The following is a 13,629-nucleotide window of genomic DNA, read 5'->3' on the forward strand; positions in this document are numbered from 1 at the left end:
CAGACTGGCTGGTGGAACTGCTGGGCCCAAGTGAAATGCAAGCAGATGCTGCTGTGCTGCCCAGCAGCGCTGCCATGTGTGGCATGGGGCGTCTCCACAAAAGAACTTACCTCAAGTAACCTGTGGTGTTCAGTGAGCACACAGGGCTCAGCGGGCCAGCAAAGTGGTCATGCAAAGTGTCACCATTCCCTTCTGCACACAGCGTGCCCGTGAAGCAGGGAGACAAACAGACGAACACACAGACTCTATGCATCTGTGCTGTACCTCTACACAATCTGAAATGAAAAATTACATCTGAAATAGTCCCAGATATTATGAAACCTCTTTATTTTTGCCACCTGTCATACTTTGTCAAAATTTGTCAAAATTAGTAAGAGCTAAAGTGGGAAAAACATATAAGAAAGCAGGCATTGAGCCTATATTTAATAATGGTACCTGAAAGAAGGGCTAAGGCAATACCCACATCATTGCACCATTTGGCATAATTGTCAGCTCTTCGCAGGATGATGGACTTGGGAAGGATGCTGAGCACAGTTAGGGAGAAAGTGAGAAGGCAGAGCTTTGACAGTTCTTCTCTGACTAAAAAAGAGAGCATTTGAAATAAAATTGTAATCATTGTAAATGATACTCGTTGACCTTTTCAAACACTCCAGATAAGGGGAAAACACACAGAGGGCTTTTTTTTCTTGTGCACTCTACTTGTTGGTTACATCCTGCTCATTTTAGTGAAAACCCAACATTCTAACCAGACCTTGGGGGAAGTCTGCAGACATTCAGTCGCCTAGAACAGCTGGGTAATACATGCGTTTATTTCTTAGTAAAGAACTGACCTTGAATTGTGAAACAAGTCACTCATCTCTTACACCACAAGTCCTCTCCTGTCCAAAGCAAAAGAGAGCAAGAAGCACACGTGTGTGGTGCCTGCACGCTTCTGCCACTGAGACAGCAAGAAAGGGCAGAATGCTTAAGTTCATGCACATTTTTATTGAGTAGTAATATAAAATGCTTCTTTCATTGTTACAAGTGCATGCTTTGATTGCCAACATTTCGAAGTCAAATTACAAAGGCAAGGCTGTAGGCTGTAGTGAATTACTTGGGCACTTATACAATTGTTAAAAAATATCAATGGACTGTTTGTTTTGTTTCCTTTTCTTTTTTAGAATGAACCAGTTGAAACCCGTAACTGATATACAAAGGGAAAAAAGTGAAAAAATTACACATTTTGTGGCACATGACAAAACAGAACAAAATGACTAAACCATTATGACATTAACAGTTATCATGCATTTAGAATTTCACATGTAACTACAAACTTATTTAAATTTCACAAGGTTTGCTAAACATGCTACCCATCTATATGTGCACTGACAAGCTTATGTTAAAAACTTTAAGAATACTCTCCCCCCTTAGATTTTTCAAAGCTTTTTTTTGATTACAAAATTTCAAAGGCATTAAGCATTTTCTTTTTAGAGAATATAAAGTACGCCAGTATACATACATTTCCAGTATAAGTCAGATCACTAAGCGCATTACAGTCCCATACAGGCCTATACAGCCATTTTTTCTTAAAAAACATGCATAGGCAGATTTTTACAGAATATAGATGCTTTTCACTGCACTTAATATGGTGTCTTGTTCACTATACTTAAAAATGCACCACTCATAAATATTTAAATTTAGCAAGCCACAACCAAGACTTGTTTTACCAAAAAAACCCCAGAAAACCTCCCAAACCAAACCCCCCTAAATATAAACAGCAAAAAAAGATAAATGTTATTATTCCAGTTTTTTTTTTAACAAAGAAAAAGATAATTGCTGCCAAATTAGTAAGGTAAATGTTATATTTAAAGAAGGGCATTGAAGCACACTAAAGAAACCTGAGGTAAGCATAATCTGTACAAAATTAAACTTCGCTCTCGCTCGCTCTCTCTCACTCTCTCTCTCTTTTTTTTTTTTTGGCATTTTAAACAAATTTCCAACTTTTTTTTTTCTTTTTTTCTCTATATTTTTAAAGAGTGCCTAATTTATTTCATAGCCATTGTCTGACAAGAGTAGCAAAACATTATCAATAAATAGTCCTTATTTAGTTTGTACATTTTGTTAAAAATGTTTCGATGTTGTAGATGTTGAGTGCTGCAACTGTAAACGTACAATAGTTAGTAAGAAATTAAACAAAGTTTTCATGTCCAGTAACATAATAAAAGGCCTTTCAGTAACATAGCTAGACGTTCCCAATGTAGTAGGAAAACATGTTCATTCCCCTAACTTTGCAATATATACCAGCATGAGCTTTCATTTTTCTACAAGCATTTAAAGGCATATCCAAAGGAGGTGTCCCTCCCCCACCCGCCCTCCCACCAAATTAAAGTTGACGATCTCTTTGTTGATGATTTTTGTAAACTGAATCCAACAGCTGGCCCCCAGAGCAAATAAGCTATTATCAGAGGCAAGAACATCCCACTGCTGACATGCAGCAACCCCATCGTGCCCTGCAGCTCAACCCCCTCCTGGACAGTGGTCACTGGATATTGCTGCTATTACTGCCGTTGCTGTCCGTGCCATTAGTCTCTGTGGAGATTGCCTTGTTGATGGAGTTAAGGTTGGCATCGGATGGCACGTCTCTGCGCGGAGGCATTCGCTCATTAATTCGATCTAAGCCTTTGGCCTCTTCGAAGCTAGTGATCTTATGCTGGGGTGAAAATCCTTTGATAGCTAAATAAAGGATTATTGAAAAGTAAAATTAGCAAGATAAAACTCTCAGTAGCTTTTCCCCCAATTTAGTAACAAGTGTGAGAGTCCTTCTTTAGGAAGGCAGCAATGAGAAGATCTGACACCATCACCAACTCCTTACCACACTCAGAAAGAGCTGGGGGCTCACCACCACCATCCCTTCCAACACAACTATTGTTTTCAACACAATCAACTTCCAGTATATTGTTGTCCATTGGGGTTCAGCTTAGAACACCAAGATGCTGACATGAAACTACAGTTTGCACTTTGGAACCATGCTGAGGGCACAGCCGTGAGCTGGTGAGTTGGCATCTGCTTCATCACTTACAGCCTTAAGGACACTGTGCCTTGCTCTAATGCTCTCCATCAGGCAAAACTCCCACCTGACTTTCAAAGATCATGCAAAAAGTGCTGGCTACTTCCAGATGGTGATGACATGGTGAGGCCACTTTGCGGGATATATATCAAAGCTAGGGAAGATCTGGGGTGACCCTACAACAACTTGCCTTCTGTTCTCACCATAGGCGAGCTGCTTGTTGATTACTTGGGGCAATTATCCCCCCTGATACAACCCTGGACTTCTAGAAAGCAGCTTGAGTCAAACGGCAGGAACACTGCAACAGGGATCAGGGATATTGTCATTTTGGAACAGCTATACAGTTTAGCTTAGGAAATGCACTGACAAAGGACCAAAGTTCCAACTGATCTGCCTTTTAGCAGTTACATTGGTGAGGCCATACCAACCTCAGAAGGAAGCCACAGGCTGAGGAATGTTTTCACAGACTGTGATTTTTATTTTAGTCTCTCTAATCGAAGTGTTGCAGATCTTTAGATTTAAAGCAAAAGAGAAAAAAAGCACTGTAGGCAAACAGCAGGTCACAGTCCCTTCTGTGTGTTTTTGCTCTTATCTGTACCAAATCAATGCACTGCACTTCCAGAACTGGAATTTCTGCTAGGCCTCTATCATAACATGCCACAGAGCAGAAATGATGCGTTAGTACCAGGAAACCACAAACTCCCTGGGGAGAAAACAGTAGGGGAGTTTCAGGGATCCAATTCAGTATTCCTTCTCCCCTCTTCTCTTCTCCTTACCCCCAAATAATCTCCTTCCTATGTGCAGTCCCGATTCTGGACAAGCTGGCAACTTCTGTTAAAAAAAAAAAGCCTAACACATCCAAAACCTCAGAACATCTCTGGTACCAAGCTACCGCTCCTTGTATTTAGTGGGGAGTAAGAAAAGGCATTTTTTCATGCTGGTTGTGCCAACCTTTCCTGTGAAAAATGATAGATCCTGTTTGCCTCAGGACTTAGTTCTTTAGCCAGCTTCGTAAATGTTTCATTGGAACTTTGTGAAGTGCATGGTTTTTAACATGTATTATACTTCAACTCAGAAAAACAACAACATAATGATGATTACTCAAGTGAGCAGGGACAGAGCAGTGAAAACAGAACAGGTTGTACAGTGAGTTTTCTTAAGGTTTGCCTTTTGGGTTGGCTTCTTTTAATTTACCTTCTACCACAAAATGAAGATGTCTAACAAGCACCCATGCCAATCCCTTAAAGCAATAGTTTAATGGATGGCTGCATTGAAGCTGAAGCAGTTGCCGTGTCCTGGAGCTTGCCAGCAGCACAGCCCAGTTGGTGTTATTGGGCCCTGAAGGACAACTGGTGAAACTTTTCCTCCATCAGAAGCTTCACCTGTGTAGAGCAGTAGTTGTGACTATGGTGACGGTGTCTAACTAGCAAGGATGGCAAATCAAGAATGAACTTGAGGGGTGCATGTTGCTGGCAGGGGGGCACGTTAAGGGATTGTATTTCCAGTAGACACATTATTGTCTGTAACACTAAGAAAGGTGCTCTGCTGTAGTTGCTGATTAGACAACAAATATTAGCAGGTTACATTGAGAGTCTACTAAAACACAACACATAGTCACAGAAAATCACAGAAAACAGCCAAACTGTCAACAAGAATGCACACTGCAGAATAGAGATTGCCAATAGGAATAGATAATTCCAACATAAATAGCAGCTTACTCACTGCTATTTAGAAAGCAGTTGTATTTTCTCTTACTTGTTTGTTCTGTAATTTTATTCACTGCTTTACAAAATTCAAAAACAAATTCAACTGGCCGAAAGGGCACATCTTACCAAAGGACAACAATCACCAGATTTTTTTTTTAATTAACTAAAAAAATACCCATGGAAAATTTGAGAGGGGCAAGAACAAAATACAACTGAAGAATTTTGTTTTAAAGGGGAATTCTGAAAATTCTTCTTCCAAAACTTTGTAATACCGAACAAATATTATACATCTACGTTGCAATACATGGTTACTTAGATTTTACCTGACGTGTTAAAAATTGTTAAGGGTTAAATTAAGAGGTCTGTCGACAAAACACCAGTTTTCAATACTGAACGTTCAGAAATCTTCTAAGGCAGCCAGTCACTTTATATGCAGCTAAAATGGTTCCTGTGTTAATGGTTGCTCTAACGTAAATATCCAGTGTGTAAACTGCCACTACCAAAAGAAGCAGACATCTTGCAGACAAATGTCTCATGTTGTTTTACTTTTAAAGGGAAACAGAAACATGCTGTACTATAACAAAAGACCAATAAGTTTTTTTTAGTGACCTAAAGGAAAGGAAACAAACTGAAGCATAAATAAAGAAAAAGTGGAAAAGAAATAACAACAAAAGGAGAGAATATATAAAAACCAATGTGTTTTCTTTGACCAGAAATTGCTGAGCATAGTTTGAGCCAGCCTCCAGTGCACAGCTTTTGAGCTATGTGTCACAAAGCATTTACGAGCTGCTGCCAAGTTATGTCCCATGAAATCTAAGTTCCCTGATCTCCTCCTGTGGCATTACTCAGTGCTTAGTTCAACATACAGCAATTCCAACGTGTTTGTAACTTACAGAAAGAGAAAAACCTCAAGAGCAGCAACAGAAAGAAAAACCAAAAAAAAACTTTTCCCCTTTAAAGCAATTACATTTTGGTTAATACTGAGCCACAATTGTTAGCCCAACACCCACACAATCTGTACAAGCTACAGCAAAATGAATACACCCAGCAGAGCCCTTATCTGTTGTGGCACCAACAGAAAGGGGACTGGCCAATTTACCTTCATCAGCCTCAATAGCCTCAACAGTAGCTGAAGAGAAGAAAGGGGTAGCAAAACGAATGAGAAAAAATGAGCAGAGGATTTAAACTCTAAGAACAAGTCAGCGAATAGCAAAGGAGCTACAACACTAATATTACTGTAAGTGCTGGATTTTGGCAAAACAGACACACAGAGAAATGTTTACACAAAAACAATAATTTGCAGATTGAAGTAAGCTAGAGTTTGTTTTAAAGCAGAAGTTTCAGAAACTAAAAGTTTTTAAAGACTCATTTAAGTTTTCTTTATACTCAAAAGAACTACAAAATGTAAATGTCTTCCATATTGCACATATGACCTGAAAAGGTCATTATATAATCCTCCCAGCTCTCAGTAAGAGCAGTTTGACTTGCCCTGTCAAAAATAAAAAATGGCATAAAGCCATCACACAAAATTCATACAACTTACAACATCAGCTTGAAAAGTACTGATGCCAGTGTAAGGCAAAGGAATTCCATATACAACTTAACAGAATTATTTTTTCCCTCTCTCCTGACTAAAAGAAACATCCCCACAGCATGGGATACTCAGAAAGCTTTGTCTTTGCTTGCAACCTTGACCAGTCTGCTCCATCTGTAAACTTTATTTTTGCCAATCCAGTCTCTGAAAAACAACATTTTGCTAATATTTTATTTAAATCAATGGATGTAGATCTAAGATTGACTGTTGGACCTCCAAAGCTGCAAAGCCTGGTCAGAGAGAGCAGAGCTTGTAACTGGGAGATTGCTGCAATGTTATGAATACCATGTTACCACTGTTGTGAAACCATTAATCGTTCTTAAACATACTTCCATTTGAATTTTACCCATCAGCTTTGGTATGCTTCTTTTTTTTTTTTTACACTCAGAGATTTAAAAGCTGATGCAAATCATTAAATGCAATCCAATATCGAATATATTTTAAAATAAAATTTCTTTTCCAAGAATTTCTCTGGTTTAGCGAATAGCTCAAGAAATCAAGTTTTCAGGAAGTCCTCTCTTCTTTTTTGTTTTGTTTTCCCCTACATAAAACCCATTTTTGTTTTTTTTTTTTCCCAATTAGGATGTTAAATATGGATTAAGATATATTCTAAAATATGTATGCTATTATCTTGCTGCATGGGGAAATGAGAGGATTTAACCCTCATGCACCAAGGTAAGCCTATGCCTCTCAAGCAGCAGAGCAAGAGAGATGGCCAAAAAACAAGGAACAAAACCAACACAAACTTAAAAGAAAAGGAAACATGATAACTAGGATGAAAGATTAAAATGAATAGCCAGATCCAAACCAGCACTGACACATTAGAAAAAAATGACAACTAAAATGTATACTTCCACAACAGAACATACTACTCACATTTTCTGTTAATACATATGGCAATATGTGTGCTTAACAGAAACTATATGAACTTCAGAATATTTGGTGAATGGGGTACTATGTGTTAACTAATGCAGAAGCTTGTGTATAGTAATGTTTTACTGAGCCAGAATACTGCAGTATGAGGAGATTTTCCTTTTAGCCATTGTAACATGAACATTTGGCAATTTTCTCAAATTCACTTCTATTCCTAATATTTTGTCAGGGCAACAATAGCAGTTCACTTGGACCAAATTTGCTGACAAATGTAAAGCAACAATGTGGAGAAAAGCCTAGGTGAAGACCATTATGAAGACCACCATGAAGAAAGGCGTCCTGTGAAATCATATTGCAGCATTTCCAAAGCAGAACGTTACTATGTCCATAACACACAAGTCATCAACAAGAAAAAAGAGAAGGGAAAAAAGGGGAAAAGGAGGTTTACCATCGTATACCTGAATCTTCTAGATAAAAGAGACAGTAAAGGGACAAATACAGAGAAAGAATGCTCCAGGAAGGAAACAGGAAACAAGAGGCTGAGACTGTGTCAAGGTTATAAAGCATTTAGATTTCTTACATCTACTGCCAACAGAACCTCAATAAATGAGAGACCTTTATGTGTGCCTGCAATATACTCTACAGCAGTAGACACAGAAAAAAAAAAGGAGAGCTTCCAGTAATAAATTAAACACTTTGCACCCCTTATTCCAAAAGGAAACAAAGGCAGCCCTACCATAGATTTACCCCTTATTCCAAAAGGAAACAAAGGCAGCCCTACCATAGATTTACCAAATTCCTGTAACAAGAAGCACTTGGTATAAAACTGACAATCTGTATTGTGTTTGTGTACAAGGCAAAGATGGTGTTTGTAAGAGCCTCCCTTCACTTGGGCTTAAATCAGAGTGGAATTGTTCTCATGTTGTTACCTAGAATTTCTAGGAGAGAAAATCTAATTCTAGACCTATTTTCCATTGGTGGCTCTCAATGAGGAAGAACAAATCAGATAAAATAAGGGTTTGAGTGTCATTAGCTAAGCCGAACCTTCAGTACTCCATGTATCAAGGGCTGCTCTTTAAAAAAAAAACCGAAAAGATGCTCTGAACTGTGGAAAGAGTGCGCTTCATATACAATCCTGAGCTACCATTCTGAATAGTTGATTTTCAAGGGCTCCCCCCTCCCGCCCTTTCTCTGAGAATTGATGGTATGTAGTAAGTCTTGAGATGTGGCCTTACATGAACTGCTCTCAAATGCTCCAGCACAACAAGCTGCCTTTTTTTTTCTGTCCTTTGTTGTTTGGGTTTTTTTTTTTTTTTTCTTTTTTTTTTTTTCTGAGACAGCTGTGGTTAGTTTTCTTAGGTTCTGCAGTTGAAAACCAATTGTTTTTTGTACACAGGACAAGACACACAGGCAAACAGGCTTACCGCTTTGCAGTGTTTGCTTTCCTCCAGAGAGTACACCACTGGGCAGCATTCCTGTTGGAGTCAAACCTTTCAGTGTCAGCACACTCTCACTCTCTTCTCTGCAAAAGTTAAAAAAGAAATAAAAAATAAAACGACCAAAAGTAAGTGAATGTCTTTTTTAAAAAACATGACATATGTTTTAGACATCTTAAGCTACACATGCCCTGCGATTATTTTGTCATCTCCAATCTCCTTGTCAAGAGACTGAATTTGGTGATAACATCAACACCAATGAAATCCCTTTCACTGCTGTGTACATAGTTAACCTTTGCATCACACCATATGCAACTCCTACTGTAGTTAACAATATAACCTGTACCTACAGAACAATACATCTGTCAACTCAAATCTGACAGGAGAAGGACCAGAAGGACCAGATATTGCCAGCAATGCATGCAGGCATCTTACACTGTGTGGTCCAAAATCAACTTAAAACTGTTAGTGTGCTCTTGTCTGCACTAGCAGGCAGGTGCATTATTTATTGATGATCACTAGCCACTTAAAGAAAGGCAGCTAAAAGCTCATTAAAATTAATAAGCATTTCCATCCTTGGTAGTACTGTCCTTAATAGTTTTGTATGCTAAAAATAATATGGATTAAACAAAATTGTTTTAGGAAACAAAAATATGCTTTGCTGGTCTCCAAATACATTGAGTTTTTAAATAAATGGCTAGAGGAATACAATAGCTCTATCCAGAAAAGCCTTTAAGTAAAGCTTTCTACAAGGACTGTAATGCTGCCTGTGATGACATACTTTCTCAGCAGCAAAACTGACCCCAATTCCTTAAGAGAAACCTATTTTGAAGTGCTTTACTTTGAAGTCTATAATGACATTAAGCTGGAGGAAGCAAATACAAAGACAGAATTTAGTTCCACATTCACTTGAAGATAATGTGGTTTTGTCTATAAAAACTGTCTCTCAGCAATTCTACTACTTACAATTTTCTTTGGACCTACATGCCCTAAATGACTCATGTATTTGAAACAACTCTTGTTTACCTACTACAGATACTCTTCAAGTTCTATTTTTAATTTGAAAATAATTCTGCTTGCACTCACTTTTCATTATGTAATAGTCAAAATCAAATTGTGACCATTTTGCTTCCAAGTTTCCCAAGCAATTAGAACTCAAGAGCAAAATATTTTCAGAATTAACACAGTATTTTAATCATCAACAGTTACACAGCAAAGCTTTTGCTTTCTCTCAATTATTCACTGCATTACATATATATTTTTTTAATTAAACTGCAATGGCACTTTTAGCTTCACCCTCATGGGTGAAGTTCACCAACTGTATATCTTTATTATCATTAAACCACATATGCACAAGAAAGACACGTGTCACAAATATCAAGATGGTGTTCCTTCATTTCTATTTGATGTCATTTATTTTTATTTCAAAAAAAGGCTAATAGACTGATTAAGTATTTTATTTACCTCTCTCCAGTCCAAATATACCAAAAGAAAAGTCAGGCTTGAGAAACAAAGTTGGAGAGAGGCAATGACAAGGAATCATGAAGGCTTCCATTTAGTCAAAGCCAATCTTTCTACAATATCTATTTTCATCAAAGCTCATTTATAACATTTGAAACTCAATACAACACTATTTTGATATCAATTTTTTTTCACTAAAATGGCTGAAATTATTTCAGCTTTAGATTCAAGTTACATCCTCGAGGAAAGGGACCACTCCAGCTCAAAGAAGAGATGACTAAGTTCTTTGCAGATGGTCAGATTAGGTGCTAATTATTCAGAAAGATTTCAAGAATTAGTGAAATAAACTTCATAAAAGACAATGACTCGAACAGGAACGTCAAAGGTTTCCAGAGCAGGTTGGTATATAGACACATGATAGATGATGGCGCCACTGCAATCTTACGGTTACACACAACTACCTGACACTTGTGTCTTACCTGGATTATGCTGGCAAGAAGGAAAAAATATCCCAGGCTTTTCTACAGGAATAGTCTTCACAAGATTACCTTGTGAAATTTTTACTGTCTAGCAGCCTGCCACCTAGCTGAGGAGAATCAGCCTTTCTCACAAAAAAAGAGAACAGGTATTCCCAGTGGTGGCTGGGATGAAATGTCACTCATTCCCCTGGAAGACTTGTCACCAAAACCATGCATTATGGGTACCTGTTTATTTGCTGAATATGCCTTGGATCACAGTGAGGAAGTGCTGTATTTGCTGGTTAAAGCTAAGGGAGATCAAATCTACTCTTCATCTTCAGTCATTCCTGCAAAGCTTTCAGGACCATCAATAATCAAGAGCTGTAAAAGGCTGTAGTGGTTTTGCCTGGGGTAGACTTATTATGAGGCTGATGCATATCATTGCAGACAGAGCACATGCAGGAATTATTCTGTATCCCTCTTCCATCCTTGAAAACATTGAAAAGCTTCTGCCCTACAGATCCCTTTGAAAAAGTCTGACACATGGCTGATGTCAATCATCTATGAGTTGTAAAACCCCAAATATATCAGCTGATTATCCAGTTTCAGATCCTTCTGCTTATTAAGGTTCACAACTCTTGTGAACTAATCCTATATTTAAAAAGGTGGTTCACAATAGAATACAGTCAATCCAGAAGCTGTGGTTCAAGGTTATGGGAGAAAGCCAAATTTCCCAAACTTTGTTTGCTCAACTAGCATTAGAGAAAAATAGTTGCACTGTTTTATGAAGGTGGTAGCAGCCACCTCCAGGCTCCCTGCCAGACTTGGTACAGAGAAGCAGGTGGAAACATTTGATTGCTCCCCCTTCTGGTTTAGGGAAATGCATGATGCCAAACTATTTTTTATGGGCACCACTTTGAGGTAGCTCATGCATCACCAGTAAGTCACTTGTAACATTTTGGGATCCCCAGGTACATACAAAGCCCTCCATCTCAGTTTGCTATTTAAGGCTATGCTGCTGCAATCTGCAAGGTGTGGGTGAGCTGCTGTGCCCATGCAAAGCCCTACAGAGCCTGCCCACTGCTGGCATGCTGCATTCAAAGCAAGCAAGTTGGACAATTTCCACTGAAATTAAATAGTAGATTCTTCAAGTAACTATTTTATTTATTCTTCTTAAATCAATCATGAAATCATAACAGTAAATGTTTTAGAACTCTCTTGATTTTTCATTAAGCATAATAGCCATCATCTGACTCCAGCAGACCAACATCCAGCTTCCTAAGGACAAATCGCTCACTGAAAGGGAGGGAGAACTGTATTTTTAATATTTAGACTTCAGCACAGTACAGCATGTTTTCTCTTCTGCTCAGAGACATCAAATGGAGAGTTCTAAACATTGGGTAGCAATTAGTTACTCATGTTCATGTGTTTGGGGGAGTGCAACCCAAAGGAACAAGCTGCTGTTGCCTGCACAACCATTTTCTGGATTTCTAGGTAAATGACCCTAACACTTTCATCTTTAGTCATCGTTACTCATGGCTGTAGCAACATCTGTGGGTGACAAAGTGTGACAGCCGACGACTTTTTTAATGAGAAGTGATGTATAACATACTCTTTCCCCAGATTTAATGCTTGCCTCACAGTAGCTAAAAGTTAATCAGTACACTTGGTCAGTAAAGGTTTTTTAAAAAGACAATTGGAATTTTTTTTTGCTGATGTTTTTTGTTTGTCTTTTTTATATTCAGCAAAAGCCCCCAGGAAGACTATTCAGAACCAAAATAAATAGCACCATTGTATACATAAAACAATCTCTAAAAGGTTTCAGTAGAACTCAGTTGGGTGATATACTAAAATAGCAAATTTGCTGTTTGATTAACAGTTGAGTGCTCTATGTAACCATTCAAAGATATCATTCAACACTAAAAAAAAACTAAACCAGCATAAAACTTACCTTAACACTGAGAAAACTCTAGCCATTTTTCCTATTGCTCGTATCTTGTTCCTTATAACCTCCTTTCGAGCAGCAGCTGTTGCACCTATGGAAAAGATATTAAAAACTGTTATAGGGATTTGTAAACAATTCATCACTAAATACTCTCAACAATAAATACAAGAAACATCATATTAATGCTACAGTTTGCCAAACTAAGCCACATTTGTAATCAAGACTGAAAACACTTTTTCTCATTTCTAGTTAAAAATCATTCAAAGATAATGAAACCTAAGGGCAGAGCCCTGGAAACGAGCATGAGATGGTAGGGGTTGTGTTGGGTGGCAGTGGCTAAGAGAGCTCCACAAAGCAATTTCCTTCTAATCACTGCTATGGACTGCTCAAAATTACAATTGCTTTGAAAGTTGTGAACTCACACAATACTCTGCCTTAAAAAAAGTATAGTGTAACACAGACTACAGTTTGGCTGAGTTTGAGGTGTACTTGTTGCTGGGATATCATCAAAATCCGTACATGCAAGAGAGAACCACCTGAATGGAAAAAGCAAACAGTACTTATTGCAAAGGATCCCCCAAGTCCCCAAGAAAATGTTCTGCTATACTCAGAAAACCAGTTTCATTAATTATCACAATCACAACACATACATCACGAAGATTTCTCCTAAAGGTTTCTGAAGGACAGCTAACCTGACTTGTGTGGATGCTGCCTGACAAGTCCTGCCTGTTCAGACACCACTGCACATCACAGTAATGCTTCCTTCTTTGTTACTCCAGAATTCCAAGGGCAAAAATGAAAATTTCTGTTTTCAAATCTTATCAACTTGATCCATTTTGTAGAGCCCATCAGGGAAGATAATCAGCAGAAAGGGGCAAAAATGAGGAGGACAACATTAGTGAAGAATATGCTTGGATGAAACCAGACAAGTGGCAATGGAATCAGAACTGGCTTCAGCATGCAACAATCCAACACCTCACACCGTCTTTCCTGCCCTGAAAAACTGCTATGACAGGAGCTCAAGGTCATGGAATTAATGAACTCAATGGATTTTTTTAGGGATAGCCCACAGACTAAGGGGAATGATATCTGTGTGTTTATCTACCAAAA

General features: G+C 38.2%; 1 protein-coding gene across 2 annotated transcripts in view; it reads right to left on the minus strand.

The window, feature by feature from the left end:
• Window positions 1-964: 964 nt before the first annotated feature.
• PPP3CA (protein phosphatase 3 catalytic subunit alpha) overlaps window positions 965-13,629 on the minus strand; it is a 170,885-nt gene continuing 158,220 nt past the window's right edge. Inside the window, exons 11-14 of one of the 2 annotated variants that reach the window (XM_053941016.1) lie at window positions 12,526-12,610; window positions 8,644-8,741; window positions 5,852-5,881; window positions 965-2,712 (exon numbers count right to left, since the gene is read on the minus strand). In XM_053941016.1, the coding sequence (XP_053796991.1) occupies window positions 2,519-2,712; window positions 5,852-5,881; window positions 8,644-8,741; window positions 12,526-12,610 (407 nt within the window). In that variant the 3' untranslated portion in view covers window positions 965-2,518. The remainder of the gene's footprint in view (window positions 2,713-5,851; window positions 5,882-8,643; window positions 8,742-12,525; window positions 12,611-13,629) is intronic. The other variant, XM_053941017.1, reaches the window with a different exon arrangement.

The sequence above is a fragment of the Vidua chalybeata genome, chromosome 4, assembly GCF_026979565.1.
Source record: "Vidua chalybeata isolate OUT-0048 chromosome 4, bVidCha1 merged haplotype, whole genome shotgun sequence".
Lineage (NCBI taxonomy): Eukaryota > Metazoa > Chordata > Aves > Passeriformes > Viduidae > Vidua > Vidua chalybeata.